Below are 22,813 nucleotides of genomic sequence, written 5' to 3'. Positions count from 1 at the left end.
CAACATAAAGTTCATGTGCAATTTAGTATGTTAAGCTATTTCAAATTGCACATGAACTTTATGTCTACCCTGTATGTTTCCATTTATGTTAGTAAAATTAGACACAATTTGTTTGTTTATTTTATTTATTTATAGACAAGGTCTCACTCAGACACCCTGGATAGAATGCCATAGCCTCATACTTACAGTAACCTAAAACTCCTGGGACTATAGGTGCCTGCCACAGTGCCAGCTAATTTTTTTCTTTCTTTTCTTTTTCTTTTTGGCAACAGAGTCTCACTCTCTTGCTGAGGCTATTGACATCAGCCTAGTTCACAGCAACTTCAACTCCTGGGTTCAAGGGATCCATCTTCCTGCCTCAGCCTCCCAAGTAGCTGGGACTAAGGGCACCTGCCACAACTATTGGATAGTCTCAAGACTCCTGAGCTTAAGGACCCTCCTGCCTCAGCCTCCCAGAGTACTCAGATTACAGGCTTGAGCCATTACAATAGAGATGGGGTCTTGATCTTGCTCAGGCTGGTCTTGAGCTCCTGAGTGCAAGTGATCTTCCTGTTTCAGCTGTTCAGAGTACTATGATTATGGGTGTCAGCCACCTCACCCCACCCACAATTGTTAATTTATGGTTTAATCAGTATAAGGTATGAGTCTTTTTTTACCAATGATAAATACATGTTTTTACCATTAGAGATTTATGTAGACTAAGTTTGAATAGCTATAAGTTTTGTAACTTTTTAAAGAAAACTGTTTACTGGAAAATGCATGTGATGTATTACCTGATAGTTAATGTTAATTAAATACTAACATTACCAGCTGAGTGCAATGGCTCACACCTGTAATCCTAGCACTTTGGAAGGCCAAGGTAGGTGGATCACCTGAGTTCAGGAGTTTCACATCAGCCTAAGCAAAGTATAGGCCCTGTCTCTACTAAAAATAGAAAAGCTAGCCGGGCATTGTGGTGAGGTGCCTCTAGTCCCAGTTACTCAGAAGGCTGAGACAGGAGGCTCGCTTGAACCCAACAGCTTGAGATTGCTGTGAGCTATGATGCTATGGCATGCTACCCAGGGCAACTGAGTGAGACTGTGTTTCAAAAAAAAAAAAATTATTACTTGTGGGAGTTAATGGCACTATGAATGCAGTAAGAGAGATGATTTTCAAATTATCAGAAATTTTAACAAATTTCAAATGGACACAGAATATAGAAAAATGTTCTGGAATATTACTATAAAAAAGATGTATATATGCTAATATTATTTACATTTGTACACATTATTACATAATCATTGTAATAGTGATTTTTTTTTCAGCTTAAATATAAAATTTACTACTTTTTTCTGCCTCCTCTCTTTCTTTTTAGGATGTGTTTAGCTTTCAAGTATCTCCTAATATGAATCCTATCAGAGTAAACGAATTGGCAATCCAAAAACGTTTGACTATTCATGGAAAGGAAGATGAAGCTAGCCCCCATGATTATGTGTTGCAAATCAGTGGAAGAGTTGAATATGTATTTGGTGATCAGCCCCTGATTCAATTCCAGGTATGTGTATTAATTATCAGTTTACTAGAAACCTTTTTGGGTGTCCATTTTAAATTTCTGTTTAAAAACGAAACCACACCTATAGTGGAACATTTGGAACTTACCGAAAATTATACAGAATTTAATAGTAAACATCTGTAATCATACTTACCTCTGAAATAATTGTTGTTAATATTGTGGCATGTTTCTGTCATTTTTCCTTACAGTTATACATATTTTTAGCATGATGATTGTACACATAGATGTGTGTATCATATGTGTTTGCATTCTGCTTTTTTAAATTTCATGTTTCAGTTAGTGTTATATCAAAATTATTTTCCTGTAGCATTATGAATTCTTACAAATTTTTAGCACTGTCTATTTCATTTATATAAACATACAATGTAAATTTGAAATTTTCTGTGGGAAGTAAAATATAAAAAAGGTTGACTAAATTGTCATTCCTTGAATTGTATAAAAATGTATTTGTGTGACTCGGTGCCTATGGCTCAAGTAGCTAAAGTGCCAGCCACATTCACCTGAGCTGGTGGGTTCGAATCCAGCCCAGGCCCGCCAGACAACAATGACAACTACAACCAAAAAAATAGCTGGGTGTTGTGGTGGGCACCTACAGTCCCAACTACCTGGGAGGCAGAGACAGGAGAATTGCTGGAGCCCAGGAGTTGGAGGTTGCTGGTTGGAATGGCTGGTCCTTGCTCAGGCACAGCAGCAGTCGGCCGTCTTTACTCAATTTCTTATATACCCGAACTCATCAGATAAAAATAATCTAAGAACAAGGAAGACAAAAGGTAAAAATTCCTTATCAGAGTTAATCCAGCAAAGTACGTACACACCTTTCTAAACCAAGAATATCTTTTTTAGAGATAAATAACAATGGAGATGAACCATAAAGGGCTGGGTTGTCTGTTCTATTTGCCTACTTCTTTATATGACTAACTGAAAATTTTTGTGTAAATAGAGATAGGGGATTAAGTGCAAGGGTCCATTGCCCCAGGCAGACGATCTGTCTCCAGCTACGACTTGGCGAGGTCTCCAGTACATTCTTTCCTTTAAGGTGTGACTGCAGCCCAAGTACTGGAAATGTTCCTTCTCAGAGCCTCGTGACCTCAAGGAGCACAAATGAGACTGATTCACCTTACAAGGGTGCAGTGGACTGTGCCCCTTCAGGGCTTTGTGGCCATAGCACAGTGGTTACGGTGCCAGCCACACACACCGGGGCTAGCAGGTTCAGACCCAGCTCGGGCCAGCTAAAGAACAATGACAAATGCAACAAAAAAATAGCCCAGTGTTGTGGTGGGCACCTGTAGTCCCAGCTACGTGAGAGGCTGAGGCCAGAGAATTGCTTGAGCCCAGAAGTCTGAGGTTGCTGTGAGCTGTGACACCATGGCACTCTATCAAGGGCGACATAGTGAGACTGTCAAAAAAAAAGACTGTCAAAAATTTTTTTTTGAATGAATATATTTATTATGTTAATAATATACAATTCCCACTGTGAGGTCATTCTGTAAATGCTTTTTTATTTGAAAAGATAGTTTTAGTGGTTCTGAATTGAATTGCTGAATTACAGTATAGTGATGAATTACAGTACATCACACTTTTTGGTTTTTTGTTTTGTTTTGTTTTATTTTTGAGACAGAGCCTCAAGCTATTGTCCTGGGTAGAGTGCCATGGCGTCATAGTTCACAACAACCTTTAACTCTTGGGCTCAAATGATCTTCTTGCCTCAGTTTTTCTATTTTTTAGTAGAGATGGGGTCTTGCTTTTTGCCTAGGCTGGTCTCGAACTTGAGAGCTCAAACTATCCACCTGCCTCGGCCTCCCAGAGTGCTGGGATTACAGGCATGAGCCACTGCACTTGGCCTTTTTGTTTTGTTTCATTTTATTTTTTGAGACAGAATCTTACTCTGTCTCCCTGGGTAGAGTGCTGTGGCGTCATAGCTCACAGAAACCTCAAACTCGTGGTCTTGGCTCAAGCTATCTTCTTGCTTCAGCCTCTTGAGTAGCTATTACTATAGGTCCCCACTACAGTGCCTGGCTAGTTTTTCTATTTGTAGTAGAGACGAGGTCTTGCTACTGCTCGGGTTGATCTTGAACTCCTGAACTCAAGCCAATCCAACCTCCTCAGCCTCCTGGATTGGAAGGTTTACAGGCATGAGCTACGCACCCGGCCTGACTCACACTTTGGATCTATATAGGAAATTTATTCTTCTGGGGAATACATTGCATTCCTATTCAGTTTGTTAAGAATCTTGGATAATATGAATAAGCATCTCTTTTCTTGTATGCCTCTAGATAGTCATCCTGGTTTCATAGAAATAAGACAGAATATCAAGCTAGGATGGCCAGTAGGTTTCCTGGGGAGACAATTGGTAATGCTTGCCTATCCTGTAAAGGGACCACCTTACAGAACTACAGAATAGAGTGAATCTGCCACATGTGAACCCCATTTTCGCCATTTCTGCTTGGTGGGTGGAAGTATGAATTTAGTGCCCAAAAGTGGATTTAAATCCATGTCTTTACAAATACTAGGTGTGTATCTTAATTTTTCTGAGTTTCATTCATTTAATTTGTTAAATGCAGGATAATCTTTCTTCTAGAATGTTATAAATGTTAGCTGTAACACATAAGACATCTATCCAGCTCAGTTCTTAGGTACTTAGGTGTTCAATTAATGGTAATTTATTTTTCTGTTGTGATTTTAAATTCTCATATTCTTGATATGTATTTAAATTCTCATATTAACATGTACTTTAACAGTGCATTTGTTATAAGGTTGTTCAGTATAATTTTATACTATAGATTTAAATGTTTGCCTCAAAATTTCTGTCTTCCTCTTTCTTGGAACTGTAGTATATCCGGAATTGTGTAATGAACAGGACCCTTCCCCACTTTATACTTGTGGAATGCTGCAAAATCAAGAAAATGTATGAACAGGAAATGATTGCCATAGAGGCTGCCATAAATCGAAAGTCATCTAACCTTCCTCTTCCTTTACCACCAAAGAAAACGCGAATTATTTCTGTAAGTTTCATGTGTGAACCTTTGTTAACCCCCAAAGGCATGTGATTTTGTTGGGTAGTATACTTAATTCTCATACATATTTCCTTTGCTCACTTCTTCTGTAAAACCTAATGCATATTTGCCAAAAATATGTCACTATTTACAAATTATCTTTCTAGCTACTTTTCTTTTTCCTTATTCAGAATACAAATAAATGTAGATGTGACATTTACATTTTTGGTGTTCTTTTGGTGCCAAAGAAAAATGCCATTAAATTAGAGATTAGCCTTTAAACACAAGATTTCAATTAACAATTTAAGGTATTCTAGTAGAAAAGTTAGATATGGGCTTAGCGCATGTGGCTCAAGAAGCTAAGGCGCCAGCCACGTACACCTGAGCTGATGGGTTCAAATCCAGCCTGGGCCCGCCAAACAACAATGATGGCTGCAACCAAAAAATAGCCGGGCGTTATGGCAGGCGCCTGTAGTCCCAGCTACTTGGGAGGTGGAGGCAGGAGAATCGCTTGAGTCCAGGAGTTGGAGGTTAACTGTGACCTGTGATGCCACGTCACTCTACACAGGGCGACAGTTTGAGGCTCTGTCTCAAAAAAACAACAAAAAAGGAGAAGTTAGATATGTGGAAATATTTGAATTGCTGATATAATTCATTTGTATCAGCCTGTGGTAGTGGTTTTGTTATAATTTGCTCGTCTTCTTGATATTGAATTCTATTAGTATTAAACATACATGATAGGTACTATTTTTCCAGAACGTAATATATTTTTATAAAGGAAATGCTTAGATTGTCTTCATTTGAACAGTTAACATTTTTTAGCCAGTTACTCAATCTCTACAAATTGTATGTTTACCTGCTTCTTATGTTATCTGTATATACTAATGTAAATAGTTAGTCCTGACTTTATACAAGGCTTTTAATGTTATTTGTTGCTGCTTTTTATTTGAATGATTTCTCTTAGCAGTAGTGGAATGCTGCCTATGTGTTGCTTTGAAAATCATGTGCCAGAGGTTATAATGATTAATTTTAAATATATATAACTTCAGTTCTTAGTTCAGACCTGTATTTTCATGATTTTGTGAATAATAGAACTAAGACAATTTCATTGCTAAAATAGAGTACTCATTCTTTTCATTAAAATACTCTATATTTATTTCATTCTTTTACAGCATGTTTGGGAAAATAACAACCCTTTCCAGATTGTCTTGGTTAAGGGAAATAAACTTAACACAGAAGAAACTGTAAAAGTGAGTACTTGCTAGGATTTGAAGTTGCCATGTGCTCTATTGTTTGAATAACTTGCTGATGTGCTCAATAATGTCATATTGGAGATTAAATTTTATCTATCTTGATAAACAACATGGATGGAATATGGCAATTTATTATAAAACTTTGAGAATTTTTATCTTAAAGTGTTCTTTGAATAATTAGAAATCTACTGTAAAGAGTGACATATATTATGTAGAATAAATTATTTTAGATCAGGAGCTCAGCAAGCAAAATTTAAGGCAAGACTATAGATCACATGTTTCTATGTAGTCTTATTCTCCTATCTCAGCCTTGCTGAGAACTGCACTCAGCCTCCTCTTTGTTTTTTGTTTCTCCTCTAAACTTGCTGAGCACAGAGAAAATGTAATGCCATTTCTTGAAAGAAAATAGATGACTACATTATGGACCACAAGTTGTTTACACATGAAGATTCATTGCTCAATCCCATACAGTTAAATAAAGACCTAACAAGACATTTTGTCTCAAGGTATAAGCATGCATTTTCCCTATTTTACTAGGTAGGAAATTAAGTGAATAATTTTGTAATCCAACAAAGATTTGGTAGTTTGAAATGTTTGTTAGAATGAGGATATATTTAGGAGTCCCTTGCTAGAAATTACCAGTGGCTTGCTTTTGTGTATGGATGTTAAAGATTTTTTGGGAAAGTAGAAAGCTGGTTACCAGAGGCCAGAGGTTGGAGGAAATGGAGAGCTAGATGTTACAGGGTATAATGATACAATTATTTTGGTTGAGTAAGTCTAGAGCTCTAATGTACGTTAGAGCTCTAGTCCTCTAATGTATAACATGAGGACTATAGTTAATAATATTGTAGTATATACATAAAATTTGCTGGAGGAGTAGATTTTAGGTACTGTTATAAAAAAAGGCCAAAAAGGTAACTATGTGTGATGAGGGATATGTTAATTTATTTGTAGTAATTGCTTCACTATGTATATGTATATTAAAACATGTTGCACATGTTAAGTATATACAGCTAAAGAAAGATTCTTCGTGTAGTCATTAAATAAGGACTTTGCTGTTGTATTCTCAGCTAATTTTTCTTTTTAATAAGTATGTGTGTGATCAGTTAGCTTCTGTTTTTTATTTTAGTGGTAATTCTATTTTTTCTTTTAAATTTTCCTTATTTTTTCAATTGCGAAAGTATAACATTATTGCAATAAGTGAAAAGGTGCAAACATTATTAAGAAAAAGGTACTAGTTTCTCCTTACCATGAAAAGGGATTCAAGCTCAATAAGCCTTGTGAGTGTCCTTCATGTTTATACAAATATATATAAACAGGCTCAGCACCTGTAGCTCAGCGGCTAGGGCACCAGCCATGTACACTGGAGCTGGCTGGTTTGAACCCAGCCTGGGTCTGACAAACAACAATGACAACTGCAATGAAAAAATAGCCAGACATTGTGGTGGGCACCTGTAATCCCAGCTACTCGGAAGCTGAGGTGAGAGGATCACTTAAGCTCCAGAGTTTGAGGTTGCTGTGAGCTGTGACATCACCGTACTCTACCGAGGGCAACAACTTGAGACTCTGTCTTAAAAAAAAATGTATATGTGTGTGTGTGTGTGTGTGTGTGTGTATACATACGTATGGTTTGGGCATCAAAGAGATTTTGGTTGTATGTTTAGATGTATAAATTACATAGTAACAAATGGGAATTACTACCTGTTATGTTGAATTGGAGGCTGTCATGTTTGTCTTGTATAGATAATTTATCAGTTCCTTAATTTTTTGGTAGTTAGTATTCTTTATAGCTATTTATTTATTTTTTGAGACAGAGTCTCATTTTGTCACCCTCGGTAGAGTGCTGTGGCATCACAGCTCACAGCAACCTCTATTTCTTGGGCTAGGGCGATTCTCTTGCCTCAGCCTCCCGAGTACCTGGGACTACAGGCACCTGCCACAATGCATGGCTATTGTTGTTGCAGTGGCCACTGCTGTTTTAGCTGGCAGGGGCCGGGTTTGAACCCATCACCCTTGGTATATGGGGCTGGCACCCTACCCACTGAGCGACAGGCGCCACCCTATTTATTTATTTTTGAGGCAGAGTCTCAAGCTGTCGCCATGGGTAGAGTGCTATGGTATCACATCTCTCAGCAACCTCCAACTCTTGGGCTTAAGCCATTCTTTTCCCTCAGCCTCCCAAGTATCTGGGACTACAGGTGCCCGCCACAATGCCCAGATATATTTTTTTGTTGTTGCAGTTGTCATTGTCTTTAGCTGGCCCAGGCCAGGTTCAAACCCACCAGCCTCAGTGTATGTGGCCAGTGCCCTGTCCACTGAGGTATGGGCACAACCCAACCCTTTATTATTATTTAATTTCTTCCTGAAGAATATCAAAGAAATCTTCACACATGCTTTATTTTTCTCAAGAATTATGCTTCATTTCCAGCCCACATTAGGGAGGGCAGTCTGTTTTACTTGGTCTGCTAATTTAAATGTTGATCATGCCAGGGGCTGCTCACAGTAGTTCATGCCTGTAATCCTGGCAATACATACTGGCAGTCCTGGTGGCTCACAGTTCTTGTCCCACCTACTGTGCAGGCTGTGGCAGGAGATCACTTGAGCCCAGGCCTTGAGTTTGCAGTGAGCTGTGATCATGCCATTGCACTGCAGCATGGGTGACAAAGTGAGATCAGGTCTCCTGGGAAAAAATGTTAATCATCTAAAAATGCCTATAATAATGTTTGACCAAACAGTTCAATTTGATTAAGCCACAGGGATCTCAAATATCTGTTTAAACATTTTTCTGGGTATTGTTCTGTGGCTTAATTAGGTTGACACATAAAATTAACCTTCATAGTAGACATCCTGGTTTTGTTCATAAAGGTATTTCCTTTTCAACCTTTTCAACTATAAGTAAAATGTTAGCTATAGGTTTTTTATAGATGCCTTTTATTCAAGAAATTTTTCTAGTTTGCAGAAAGTTTTTATCCTGAAAGGATGTTGCTTTTGTCATTTACTTTTTCTGTATATTTGGAGATGATCATTTGGTTTTTGTATTTTGATCTGTTGATTTTCTTAAGTCAAAACTAACCTTGCATTTTTGAAGTAAGTCCCACTTTGTAAAGATGAATTAGTCTTTTTATATATTGCTGAATTTATTTTATTAATATTTTATTATGGATTTTTATATCTATGCTCATGAGGAAAATAGAGGAATATTGGTCTGTACTTATAATGCCTTTTTCTGATTTTGGTTATCCAGAGGATGTTGGCCTTATAAATGAGTAGAGAAGACTTCTCCTCCATTTGTTGAACAAGTTTATATGGGATTGGTATTATTTCTTCCTTAAATGTTTGATAGAATTTACTCCAAGCCATCTGAACCTTGAGGGTTTTTTGTGGGAAGGTTTTTTTTTTCTTTTTTCTTTTGTAGAGACAAAATCTCACTTCGTCACCCTCAGCATCACATAGCTCACAGCAACCTCCGGCTCCTGGGCTTAGGCGATTCTCTTGCCTCAGCCTCCCGAGTAGCTAGGATTGCAGGCACCTGCCAAATGCCTCGCTATTTTTTTGTTGCAGTGGGACCAGGGCCGTGTTTGAACCCGCCACCCTTGGGATATGGGGCCTGTGCCCTATCCACTGAGCCACAGGCGCTGCCCTGTGGAAAGATTTTTAATTTGATTTTCTTTTTTTAAATTTGTAGAGTTTTGTTTTGTTGCCCAAACCAGAATGCAGTGGTCATCATAGCTTCCATCTCCTGAACTCGAGTAATCCCTCCTGCCTTAGCCTCCTGAGCTGGGGCTACAGGCATGTACCACCATACCTGGCTAATTTTTCTATTTTTTGTAGAGATTTGCCCTAGTCTCTAAGCAGAACTGTTGCTTACAGCAATAACAGTGGTAGCAGGGGCAGTGGCAGGAGCATAAAACTCAGTTAGATCTTCTTCTCCAGTTAAAGGATTCAGAGCTGCAAGGGAATATGTCCTTCTAGTGTTTGGCATAATTGCAGGAAGTACAAGTGAAATAAAGCATCAACTTTCTGATTGGGTGAAATAAAGGGGAGCCATAGGCTACAAAAAAATATTATACAAGGAAGAATAACAGAGTAGAAGAAGCTTGGGAAAGCAACTTCTTAATGTTACTTACACTTACAAGCTTATTTCTGAGCTTTACATCTGAGTATCTGCTCTTAACAACCTGCTCTTAACTCTGAGAACTGAACTGTAGCATAATCACACCCAAGTCTCAGACTTGTTACTGTGTAGTACATACATAGGACAGATGCAAATAACCCTGCAAAAGATTTGAAAATTGAACTGGTGTTGGAACATCAGCTCACAGAAAGCTCATTGAAACTTGTAACTTAAGCCTAACTATTGCTTATAACAAAAGGTCAACATTCTCTGTAGGATATAAATAAGACCCATCATCTCATAACATGATCGTTAAAATATCTGGGATACAATCCAGAATTACTTGGCATATAAAGAATGAGGAAAATCTCAAATTGTAAGGACAGTGATAGTCAGTAGATGTTAAGTGCCAAGATGACACAGGTATTGGAATTATTTCAATGACTTTGACGTAGTTATTATAGTGCTCTGATAACTAAGGGCAAATATGATGGAATTGGAAAGGGAGAAAATCTCAGCCAAGAAGATACAAGGAGGCATCAAATAGAAAATTTAGAACTGAAAGATGTAATGACAAATTTTACATCTCTCTGAATGGACTCAAAAGCAGAGCAGTGATGAGAAAGGAAAGGATCAGTTAACATGAAGATTTTTTTTTAATTTAATTTAATTTGTATTTTAAAATTTTTTTTCCTTTTTTTATTGTTTGAGATTAATTGAAAGAGTCTTTAAATCAATAAATATTTTCCAGTTTGAACAGCAGAGAAAAAAAGATTGATGGAAAAGTTCTGTAGAGCCCCAGGAACCTGCAAGATAATACTAGAAGGTCTAACATGTGAATCTGATTTTTAGAAAGAGAAGAAAAAGAGTACAGTTTAGAAAAACTATTTAAGGAAATACAGAAAACGTCCACAGTTGGCAAAAGGTGGAAACATACGAATTGAAGAAGCCCAGTGTTCCCCAGTCAGGAGAAACTCAGGGGAATATGAGCCTTGTCATCCCATATCACATGTTACTGATTGTACATCATGATGTCTCATAGTGTAGTTGTTACGAGTCTCAGGACTCCCAATCTATGAAAATATGTCTAATTTGAGAAAACTGTATCTTAATATTTTTATCTTATTTCAGCACTTAGAACACTATTAATACAATGAATGAATATATTTAACAGACTATCTCTAAAGTTCATATAGGATTCCTCCCATAAGCCGGACCAAATGTACCTCTTTACAAATTGTGACATAATAAAGTTATGGTTTATTATTTATGGTTCTTGGCTCAGAGCTCCTAAAACTCTTGTACTTTCCTGAGTAATAGGAGCATCTTCTTTTCCTCCTGCTTTTTTTTTTTCTTGTATAAATTTTTATAATTGATGCATAATAATTATACATACCTATGGGGTAAATAGCGACAGTGTGGTACTTACAGTGTATCAGATCAGGATAGTTAGCATATTGACCATGTCAGACATTTATTGTCTTCATGTTGGAAACATTCAATATACCCTTTCTGGCTATTTGAAGCTGTATATTATTGTTAACTTAAGATATCCTGCAGTGCTCTAGAACACTAGATGTCACTCTGATGTGGCCATAATTTTGTAGCTTTTTTTTTTTTTTTTTAATTGTTGGGGATTCATTGAGGGTACAAGAAACCAGGTTGCATTTGTTAGATAAAGTCCCTCTTACAGTTGTGTTTTGCCCCCAAAAGGTGTGGCACACACCAAGGCCCCATCCCCCTCCCTCCTTCCCTCTCTCTGCTCTTTCTTTCCCCACCCCTCCCTCCTTCTTTCTCTCTCTGCTCTCCCCTTCCTCCACCCCCACCATGTCATTAATTGTCATTAATTGTCCTCATATCAAAATTGAGTACATAGGATTCATGGTTCTCCATTCTTGTGATGCTTTACTAAGAATAATGTCTTCCACTTCCATCCAGGTTAATACGAAGGATGTAAAATCTCCATTTCTTTAAATAGCTGAATAGTATTCCATGGTGTACATATACCACAGCTTGTTAATCCATTCCTGGGTTGGTGGCATCTAGGCTGTTTCCACATTCTGGCAATTGTAAATTGAGCTGCAATAAGCAGTCTAGTACAAGTGTCCTTATGATAAAAGGATTTTTTTCCTTCTGGGTAGATGCCCAGTAATGGGATTGCAGGATCAAATGGGAGGTCTAGCTTAAGTTCCTTGAGGATTCTCTATACTTCCTTCCAAAAAGATTGTATTAATTTTCAGTCCCACCAGCAGTATACAAGTGTTCTCTTCTCTCTGCATCCATGCCAGCATCTGCAGTTTTGAGATTTTGTGATGTGGGTCATTCTCACTGGGGTTAGATGGTATCTCAGGGTGGTTTTGATGTACATTTCTCTAATAATTAGGGAAGATGAGCATTTTTTCATATGTTTGTTAGCCATTTGTCTGTCTTTAGAGAAGGTTCTATTTATGTCTCTTGCCCATTGATACATGGGAATTTTGTAGCTTTTAACAACTCTATCCCTATTCTACTTTTCTCCCCACTATTCCTGGCCTCTAGCATCCTGTGTTGTGTTTTTTGTGTCTGTGAGATCAGCATTCTTTTTTTTCCCTAAAGCTTCCACATATGAGTGAAAACATAGTGTTTAAGTTTTTGGCTTATTTTACTTAATGACCTCCAGTTCCATCCATGTGGCTGTGAATAACAGGATTTCATTCTTTTTTTATGTCAGAATATAATAGTATTCCATTGTGTACATATACCACATTTGACAATGTGACATATACCACATTTCTTCATCTGTTATTGGGCATCTAGGTTGATTCTTTATCTTGGCTATTGTGCATAGTACTGCAGTAAATACGGGGGTGCGAGATGTCTTTTTGATAGAATGATTTCCTTCAGATAAATGCCCTATTGTAGGATTCCTGGGTCATATTAGTTCTATTTATATATTTTGAAGAACCTCCAGACTATCTTCTGCAGTGGTTGTATTAGTTTACAGTCCTACCAACAGTGTATAAGGGTTCCCTTTTTCCCACATCCTTGTGAGCATTTGTCACTTTTGTCTTTTTTGATAGTAGTCATTCTAACTGGGGTGAGATGATAGCTCACTGTAATTTTGGCTTCATTTCTTTGATGATGAGTGATGTTGAACATTTTTCACATATTTTTTAGCCACCTGTATGTCTTCTTTTGAGAAATGTCTGTTTAATTGCCAATTTTTAAAACTGGATTTTTGCTATTAATGTTTAAGTTCCTTGTCTATTCTGGATATCAGTCATTGGATGAATAGTTTGCAAATATTTTCTTCCATTCTGTACGTTGTCTTTTCACTCTGTTGAAGCTTTTTAGTTTGATTCAATGCCATTTGTTTACTTCTGCTTTTGTGCTTGTGCTTTTGAGATCTTATTCATAAAATCTTTTCTCAGACTAAAGCATTTCCCCTGTTTTCTTATAGTAGTTTTGTAGTTTAGAGTCTTACATTTAGGTCTTTGGTCAATTTCAAAGGGTTTTTGTAAAGGTTGAAAGGTGGGAATCTAATTTCATTTTTCTGCACATGAATGTACAGTTTCCCAGCACCATTTATTGAAGAGAATGTCCAATGTAGATTCTGCGCCTATGTCACAAATCAGATGGCTGTAGATATGTCAGTTTCTGGGTTCTCTGTTTTGTTCCATTGGTCTGTGGGTATGTTTTTATGCCATTACTATGCAGTTTAGGTTACCATAGATTTATAGCATATTTTTGAGTCTGGTAGTGTATTGCTTCTAGCTTTGTTAGTTATTGCTCAAATTTGCATTGGCTATTAGGGGTCTTTTTGGTTCTGTATACATTTTAGGATTTTTTTCTAATTTTGTAAAAATGGCATTGGTATTTTGATAGAGATTGCATTTAATTTGTAGATTGGTTTGGATAGTAGGGTCATTTTAATTCCCACCTATTCATGAATTCTCCTAATCCATGAGTTTGGAATGTTTTGATTTGTTTCTATCCTCTTCAATTTCTTTGTAGTTTTCCTCATAGAAGTCTTTTACTTCCTTGATTAAATTTATTCCTGGCTGTTTTTATTTTTATTTTTTGTAGCTATATAAATGGAACTACCTCGATTTCTTTTTTAGCTATTTCTTTATTTGTATGTAGAAAAGATCCTGATTTTTGCATGTTAGTTTGTATCCTTCAACTTCATTGAATTTTGTTGGTTCCAAGAGATTTTTGTTAGTCTTTTGGTTTTTCTATATATATGATCATATGGACTACAAACAAGGACAGTTTGACTTTTTCCTTTACTTTTTTCTATTCCCTAACTGCTCTGGCTAAATGGAACATCTTTTATCATAATATTTGATAATAGTCTGTAATTCCTGACGCTAGAACTTCTGAGACCCATGGGATCTTGATAATGGTAAGAGTGTCTTTTTGTATGTTAATGAGATGACTGGAACAGCCCCAAGATAGCTCCATGATGGGGGCTGGCTGCTAGGGAGACCAACCCTGTACCTAAAAGGTTGGAACTTTCTGCCTACCCCAATCTTGGGAACAGGAAGGAGGCTAAAAATTGACTTAATCATCAGTGGCCAGTGATTCACCCAACCCTGCCTACTTAATGATCCTCCATTAAAACCCCCAAATAATAGGATTTGCAGAGCCTTTGGGGGTGGTGAATGTGTCCACATGCTGAGAGGATGGTGTCCCAGTTCTATGGAGACAGAAGCTTCTGTGCTTGGGACTCTTCTGGATCACAACTCATATACCTTTTCATCTGGCTATTCATTTATATCTTTTATGATAAACTGGGCAATGTAGTTTTCCTGAGTTTTGTGAGCTGTGAATAATTGAAGTCAAAAAGGGCATTGTGGGAAAGATCAGAAGTACAGATGATAACCTGGGACTTGGGATCTGTATCTGAAGTGGAGGCTATTCTTATGGAACCAAGTTCTTCACCTGAGGTCTGTGCTAAATCTCCGTAGTGAGTATCAGAGTTGAACTGAAGGACATTGAATTGGTGCACAGAGAGTTGTAGAATTGGTATCTAAAATGTGTGAGTGTGGAAGAAACAGATTTTCCCCTTGTAAACGATCAAGGATAGAAAGTGGTATACTTCATATAAGCATGGGAATTCCTACCTATTCAGGCAGGTGATCTTTATTTGTGTCTAATATCTGAAAGCAAAAATGTGGTGGATTTTGGGGATTTTGTGGAAAAAGAATGAAATTACAGTGTTGATGTCGTAAAGCCAATTCATATCTTGTCCAACACAGAACATTATAATTGGTGAGTACAGGGATGCAGTCTGTCTGTTGGCTTGGCACCTCTCTGTTGTAGTACAGTGACAAGACCTTTGCATGACAAAGCCTTGTTTCTCTTGCTCTCTTAAAGTTCTAGGGCTTGCAGGAAAAAATTTACTAAAGTTGGATAATAGAACATGATTATATAAAGCATGGTAGCACTTTAAAATTTTTCAGAAGACCGAAGGTAATTCAGACTAAGCATCAGGAAATGTCAGAATTTTTTATTTCATGTAATATAAGTTTAGAAAATGGATTTTCTTACAGCTTTTTCTGAAAATAAAGCTGACAGAGAAATGGAGAGAGAGGTATTATTTGTTGAAGTAGAGGCTTTAATGAGGGCAAGAAAGTTTTCCTATGTGTTTGAGTAAGTTGGAAGGGGAGGTAGTTGGAGAGTGAAATGTAAGAATCAGAGGTGTGGAGGTGCTAGGGTGTGGTGAAGTCAAATGGAGGGATTGTGTGGCTAACGGGAAGACGAGGAAGTCCAGGGGAGATTTTGAAGTCAAGGAGCTCTGAAGTCAGATGGGTTGTTTGCTTTTAGTCATGTGGATTCTGCCTCAGCATCATTAATGATTTTCCTCTCACACTTTATATCTTGGAAAGCAATTATGGTGTCTTCCTTCTCAGAAACCTGAAAACTACACTGCCTTTTTGCTATTCCCAAACCTTTTCCTCTAACCTAGACTCCTATTTTTATATTTCCATACACATAATCTAAAGCTAGGTTGTATTCAGCAGTCTCCAACTCATTCTCTTCTTTCTTTGGTTGCCTTTCCTCTCATATTTGGTAGAGCACCTAGAATTATCCCTTCCTTTACCATATCTAATCGGTTGATCACATCCTGTTCCTTCCACTCTTATCTTCTCACACCCTGCCATAGTCAGTCCTTTACAACTTACAGCAGTAGCCTGCCCACTGCCCTCCTTGCCTGCAGTTTCATGTCCTATCTTAAACTTAAGCGTTTCTTTACCCTGAAGACAATGGTGCAATTTTAACTGTTTCAGTTATATTCCCGTTGAGTATTCTAAAGTGGCACTGAGTGCTCGCTTTGGCAGCACGTATGCTAAAACTGAAACGATACAGAGAAGATTAGCATGGCCCCTGCTCAATGATGACATGCAAATTTGCAAAGTGTTCCATATTTTTGGATGGAGCTGAAACATATTCTTCTTAGTTAAGTATCTCAAGAATGGAAGAAAAAGTATCCAATGTACTCAATGCTATTGTGAAACCATTATATAATTGCTTCCACATTCATACGAATGATACAACACAACTGTAGTCTAGAAAGGAGGGAAAAGGAAGGAAGGGAGGGGAGAGGGAAGGCCTGAAGTAAATTAGGAAGGAAAAGAAAATCTATGCATCCAGGATGGAAAGGGGAGTGCTTTTGTACTCTTATGTTCTACCTTCTGTATAATTTTGCTAATACTAAATACCGTTTACTGAGTACTTATTGTTGACCTTTATGCTTAAAGTTTTGTTTATTTAAGCCTTACACAACTTTCTGAAATATTATCCTCATTTGAAAAAAATAGACTTGGTGTCCATAGCTTAGTGAGTAGGGCGCCAGCCACATACACTGAGGCTGGCAGGTTCAAGCCCAGCCCGGGCCTGTTAAACAATGACAACTCCAACCAAGAAATAGCCAGGTGCTGTGGCAGGCACCTGTAGTCCCAGCTTCTCAGGAGGCTGAGACAAGAGAATCGCTTAAGCCCAAGAGTTTGAGGTTGCTGTGAGCTGTGATGCCATAGCATTCTACCAAAGGCGATACAGTGAGACTCTGCCTCAAAAAAATAAATAAATAAAATAAAATAAAATAAATAAATAAATAAAAGAAAAAGAAAATCCAAATTTGTCTGAGAAAACCATATTCTTAATGCCTACAGAACCACTTTTGTCAATTAATTTCAGTGCTTTACGGAGTGAATTGAGAGTTTATGTGAATTTAGCTTAAATGAATGGGACAAAATGTTGAGTATATAATGTCATGCAAAATGTTTGGCAGTGTCTTTAAAACTGTGAAATCCGTCACTTCTCTAGAGATGAGACAGACTTTGATGGTGGGGATATTTCTTTTTTAATTTAATTTTTTTATTTTTAAAGTTTTTTATTGTTTGGGATTCGTTGAAGGTACAAAGAATTAGGTTACACTGATTGCATTTGTTAAAGTCCCTCTTTTATTTGTGATTTTGGAGCTGTTTTTTAATTACTTAGGAGAAAATAATGGTTCTATGGTTCATATAGATAGCTAAAATTTTATTTAGAGACTAATTAGGAAGCTGAGAAAGGAAGAGTGTGCCAATATGCCTTCTCTTATTCCAATTTTATCTAGTGGTCTACCTTGGTTAAAAATACAGTGCTAAAGGCCAGTGCTGTGCCTCATGTTTGTAGTCCCAGCACTTTGGGAGGCTGAGTCAGGAGGATCTCTTGAGGCCAGGAATTTGAGAACAGCCTGTGAAACACAATAAAGCCCTGTCTTTAAGGTGGGGGGGGGAAGGCCAGGCTCACTGGTAAACACTTGTAGTCCCATCTCCTTGGGAGGCTGAGGCAGGAGAATCTCATGATCCTGGGAATTCAAGACTGTAGGAAACTGTGATTGCACCACTGCACTCTCGCCTGGACAATGGAGCAAGACCCTATCTTTAAAAAAAAAAAAAACATTGTCAGTTTCTCGTAATTTTGATATATATTTCAAATATAGCATATAAGGTAAATGTAAAGATTTCCTAAAAGTTTGGTTGTGTGAGTCCTTCTTTGTAATTTTCCTTAGTTCATGTTTGCAAAATAAAAATGAAAGTCCCCAGATATTTTGACTAATTCCTGGGAACACAGGTAAATATCGTCTAGACTAGGTTAGAGATACAGACTTAAAGGTTCCTTAAGAATATGGGTACTCAATCCTGAAACTGCCTGCTTAAAGATAGGGCACAAAACTTGAATCATTGTTTTTAAAAATAATACTAAAAAATATATATCATTCTATTTTCATTCATACTCTTGTTATATTTAGTATATATTAAACACTGGCTTTGAGTATATGTTTTTATGTTTGTATTTAGGGTCTTAAATTTAGACCATCAAGCCATTTTATGATATTTTCCAGAATATTAATTTTAAAATATTTAAAGATAACATTATTAAAGAAGATCAAAGGTCATTTAAGGGTATGACAAGTCACTAAAATTTCTGTCATCCAGTGTAAACTACTTTTTTTTGTGTTCTTTACACAGTTAACAGTGTGAACATGGTTTTAATAATATTTTGTGTTATTTGTTTTTCATTTGAAGTTACATCATAAATCTGTTTTGTTTTACATACAGTGTAGGCTTCATGCCGGATTGAAAATAAGAGCTACAGAGGTGTCGGAGTAGATGCTAGTGACATTTTCACTGTAGTAGAGAATATAGGGGCTTAAGGTTAGTTTCTAAGGAAGATTTTTGTGTGGGTTTGATACGAGAGACACTTGCACAGATTTATAGCCTGCTGGAAAGCAGAATTTTTTCTAAAGCAGAAAAGCAAAGCAGCAAGGTAGAAGTGCTTAGGGAGTTGAACAAGATGGGACCAGTAAACTTTAATAGGTTTACTACAAGTGTTTTTAGTATTCTTTCTTGTAACCCTTATAACTTTAATTTTTACTGTGTTATAATAATCCATCTATGTTTAGAGTAAGAAATTTTCTTTTCTTCTTTTCTCTCTCTCTCTTTCTTTCTTTTTTTTTTTTGAGACAGTCTTACTATGTCACCCTCGGTAGAGGGCTGTGATGTTGCAGTTCACAGCAACCTCAAACTTTTGGGCTTAAACAATTCTCTTATCTCATCCTCACAAGTAGCTGGGATTACAGGCGCCTGCCACAACACCTGGCTATTTTTTGGTTTTAGTTGTCTATGTTGTTTGGCAGTCCGGCCTGGGTTCAAACCTGCCAGCCTTGGTCTATGTGGCTGCTGTTCTAGCCGCTGAGCTATAGGCGCCAAGTCTCTGGTAGCTTTTTAAAGCATTTTAACACTTTCTTTAGCTTTTAATCATTTAACAGTATTTAGTATTTTACTCTGTATTTGTTTTGTTAGAATTAGATAAAATGTATATTGTTTTATTAAGTAAGCCACCTTTTCCATGTTTTATTATGATGTGTTTGGCCTATAAATTTCAGTTCTATTTATGCCAGTATAAAGTGGTTTTAAGTATTTTTATATGTTTTTAAACTCACATGATTATATTATAAATACTTATAAAATTTTTGGTAATACCAATATTTAAAAATTTGATTACTGTTTAATATGTTTTAGCATCTATAGATGAAGTATCTGAATGTTATTAGATATTGATTTTCCTTTTCAAAATTTGGGTAGTAACTTTTAAGTCAAAAAAACTTTCATTAACTTTTTTAAAGAACAAAAGGCAAGCCTAAATTATTCTATATATGTTTTTATTTATTCAGTAAATATTAATTCAGTAATACTATGTGCTAATGTCGCATCTGAATAAATATAAAAACTTTTGACTTTAAAAGTATATTGTTAGTTCAATCTCTGTGTTTCACTATTGTTTTGTTTCAGTTTTATTTTGCCACTCACTTTTAAATCAGAGAGAATTCATATCTCTGATATCTCTGATATCTATTCATATAGTTCATATCTTTTTTTAAGAACTATACATATGAATGAATAAACTTTTCTGGGACATTTTACATATGCCTAACATTACCCTGGACCCAGCCCTTTAGTAAAAAATGATGGACAGTGATGTGTTGGATAATTACAGATATGAGTAGAATGTCTTTAGTTGGCTCTTGACTTACAATAACAAATTCATAAATTATTTATGAAATAAAAATGTTGAAGCCTCTCATTCATCCATTTTGTTATAACTATGCAAGAAGAGTAAGACAAATCTCCAAGTAAATGAAGTCAGTTGTTAAATACATGATAATGTACTTATGCTTACTGTCTTGGTTTCTTTAGGCCATTGAGCCCTCTAGCATTTGGACCAGTATGTGATTTTCTAGCTGGTCTACTTCGTAAGTGAAAAATAGGTTAAAGTAACTGTACTTAGTGAGCACTATACTGATTAATTGCAGTCTGGTGGTTCTGTAGACAATTAGGTTTTCTAAAAGTTTACATGCTGCTTCTCCCATTGCAATTCTTCATTCTCTAAAATAGAGATGTTTCAATGGTACATCATAATACATACATCATAAGTACTATGATTTTGTATTTGTTTTTGTCTCCTTCCTTATAGGTTCACGTCAGGGCTGGTCTTTTTCATGGTACCGAACTCCTGTGTAAAACTATTGTAAGCTCAGAAATATCAGGGAAAAATGATCACATTTGGAACGAACCATTGGAATTTGATATTAATACTTGTGACTTGCCAAGAATGGCTCGGTTATGTTTCGCTGTTTATGCAGTTTTGGATAAAGTAAAAACGAAGAAATCAACTAAAACTATTAATCCCTCTAAATACCAAACCATTCGGAAAGCTGGAAAAGTGGTAATAATATACTGACTTCTTAAAATTGTTTTATACACATATAATGGAATGATTATTAAAACTGTTGAAATAATTGAGTAAAATTTACAGATCCACATTCTCTTAAGTGAAATTCCAGGAGTCACATATGTTTGATAATTCAGAATGTTGTCCATTTTAGAATGATCATTGAAAGCACTTCATTTAGTACACCTTGTGGGTCTGGGGCATAAACGTGCAATCAGACACATTAGTATTTGGATTGAAATATCTGGATATTCACACTAAATGTGACAAATAAAAGACTACCTTTACTTCATATTATCTCCGTGCTTTGCTTTCATACCAGGTAAGAGCATGCTTTTAGTTTTCAGAATGTTGTAGATTTTGAAATTGTGGACATAGGATGATGGGTCTGTTTTCCTACTTTCATCTTTCATGCTATACTTTTGTTTAAATGCTTTTATTTTCTTCATACTTTTTAAGTTTTTTATGGGATGGGAACATGAACTTTTGTGTTTTTATTTTACGTATTTTTTGAGACTCACTCTTGTCGCCCCAGGCCAGAGTGCCATGGTGTCATCCTACCTCACAGCAACCTCAGACTCCTGGGTTTAAGTGATCCTCTTGCCTCAGCCTCCTGAGTAGCTGGGACTGCAGGTGTCTGCCACAATGCTCAGCTAATATTTTTTTCTTACATTTTTAGTAGAAATGGGGTCTTGCTCTTGCTTAAGCTTGTCTCTAACTTCTGAGCTCAAGCAGTCCTCCCACTTGGGCCACACAGAGTGCTAGGATTACAGGTGGGAGCCACTGTGCTCAGCCAGAATTTATGTTTTTAAATCCTAGTTTCTGTATTTATCTATATGCATTTGTGTTCTTTTATTATATACGAGCTTTTGTGCTCTTTTATCCTTAACATGGAAGGTAAGCATTTCCTCTGTTTTTCATCATATATTCTTCTAAAAATAAGTTTCAGTGAAAAAGTCATAGGAGGCTGGTTCCTTAGTGCTCTTTCCTACTGTGATACAGTTCTCTTCAAAGTATTTGATTATTTATAAGACTTTTTGATACATTGTGGCCACATTAATCTGTTTAAATTTCTACATTAAAGTTCTACTAGCTTAGTGCTTCTTTTAAATTAGAGATATAAATAAAGTCTAATATACCTAGAGACTTAACCTCTTCTCACATTAAGATTTACATAGGCTAGAAGGGAGGTCTATGGGGGAGGATTACTTTAGGCTAGGAGTTTGAGACTAGCCTGGGTAATATAGTGAGAACCTTGTCTCTGTTTAAAAAAAAAAAAAAATTAGCTGGGTGTAGTGTTGTGTGCTTGTAGTTCTCGCTACTTGGGAGGCTGAGGCAGGAAGATCACTTGAGCCCAGCAGTTTGAAGGTTATAGCAAGCTGTGATTGTGCCATTACACTCCAGCCTGGGCAACAGAGTTAGACCCTGTCTCTAAAAAAATAAAGTAAATAAATAAAGGTGTATACTGATACTCTGGCATACATTTTTTTCTTGAATCACTAAAAGTTCATCATTTTAGAAGGCTGTATAGTTAAGTGTTTCATTTTATGGATGTGCTATTTTATTGTGGGACATTAACTGGCATTTAGGGTTTTTCTTAATCATTACAAACATGTTGAACATTTTTTTTTTATGTGTGTTAAATTCTCCTTTTGGGTGATTATTTTGGAAATTATACAGCACTTTCTAGAACTAATGATATTTAAACAAACGGCATAAACATATTTATACCTTAAAGTTCATTCTTAGCATATTTATGCAATCATATCTTTTTCAACAGCATTATCCTGTAGCTTGGGTAAATACAATGGTTTTTGACTTTAAAGGACAGTTGAAATCTGGAGACATAATATTACACAGCTGGTCTTCATTTCCTGGTAAGATTTATATCCTTACCCTTAGTGTTAAAGAGTAATTAAGTTTTGGCACATGGAATAATTAAATTTTTTTTTAATGGCTCACCATTCTTTCGATTTACTAAATAAAACATCATTTTCTATCTTTATTATGCATTCTAAAACAGATTTACACTAATTTATTCATAAAGTGACTCAAGGTTTTTTTTTTGGTTTAAAAAAGTTAGTCTACATTTTAAATGGTTACTTTAACAAGTTAATAATTCGCTCAAATAATGTACCAC

At 36.4% G+C, this 22,813-nt stretch overlaps 1 protein-coding gene and 1 non-coding gene across 6 annotated transcripts in view; both read left to right on the top strand.

Annotated features, from left to right (window-relative positions):
• Window positions 1–22,813, top strand: part of PIK3CB (phosphatidylinositol-4,5-bisphosphate 3-kinase catalytic subunit beta) — a 202,107-nt gene that overhangs the window by 115,580 nt on the left and 63,714 nt on the right. For all 5 annotated transcript variants that reach the window (XM_053598899.1, XM_053598897.1, XM_053598901.1 and 2 more), the window contains 5 exons: window positions 1,355–1,534; window positions 4,384–4,554; window positions 5,718–5,795; window positions 20,416–20,667; window positions 22,454–22,550. In XM_053598899.1, the coding sequence (XP_053454874.1) occupies window positions 1,355–1,534; window positions 4,384–4,554; window positions 5,718–5,795; window positions 20,416–20,667; window positions 22,454–22,550 (778 nt within the window). The remainder of the gene's footprint in view (window positions 1–1,354; window positions 1,535–4,383; window positions 4,555–5,717; window positions 5,796–20,415; window positions 20,668–22,453; window positions 22,551–22,813) is intronic.
• On the top strand, window positions 16,220–16,326 carry LOC128592866 (U6 spliceosomal RNA). The gene has a single exon (XR_008382077.1). It is a non-coding gene; the product is annotated as a U6 spliceosomal RNA (small nuclear RNA).

This window comes from Nycticebus coucang, chromosome 8 (assembly GCF_027406575.1).
Source record: "Nycticebus coucang isolate mNycCou1 chromosome 8, mNycCou1.pri, whole genome shotgun sequence".
Taxonomy (NCBI): Eukaryota; Metazoa; Chordata; class Mammalia; order Primates; family Lorisidae; genus Nycticebus; species Nycticebus coucang.
Note: the sequence above shows the minus strand (reverse complement) of the source record. Positions and strands in the feature narration are given on the sequence as shown.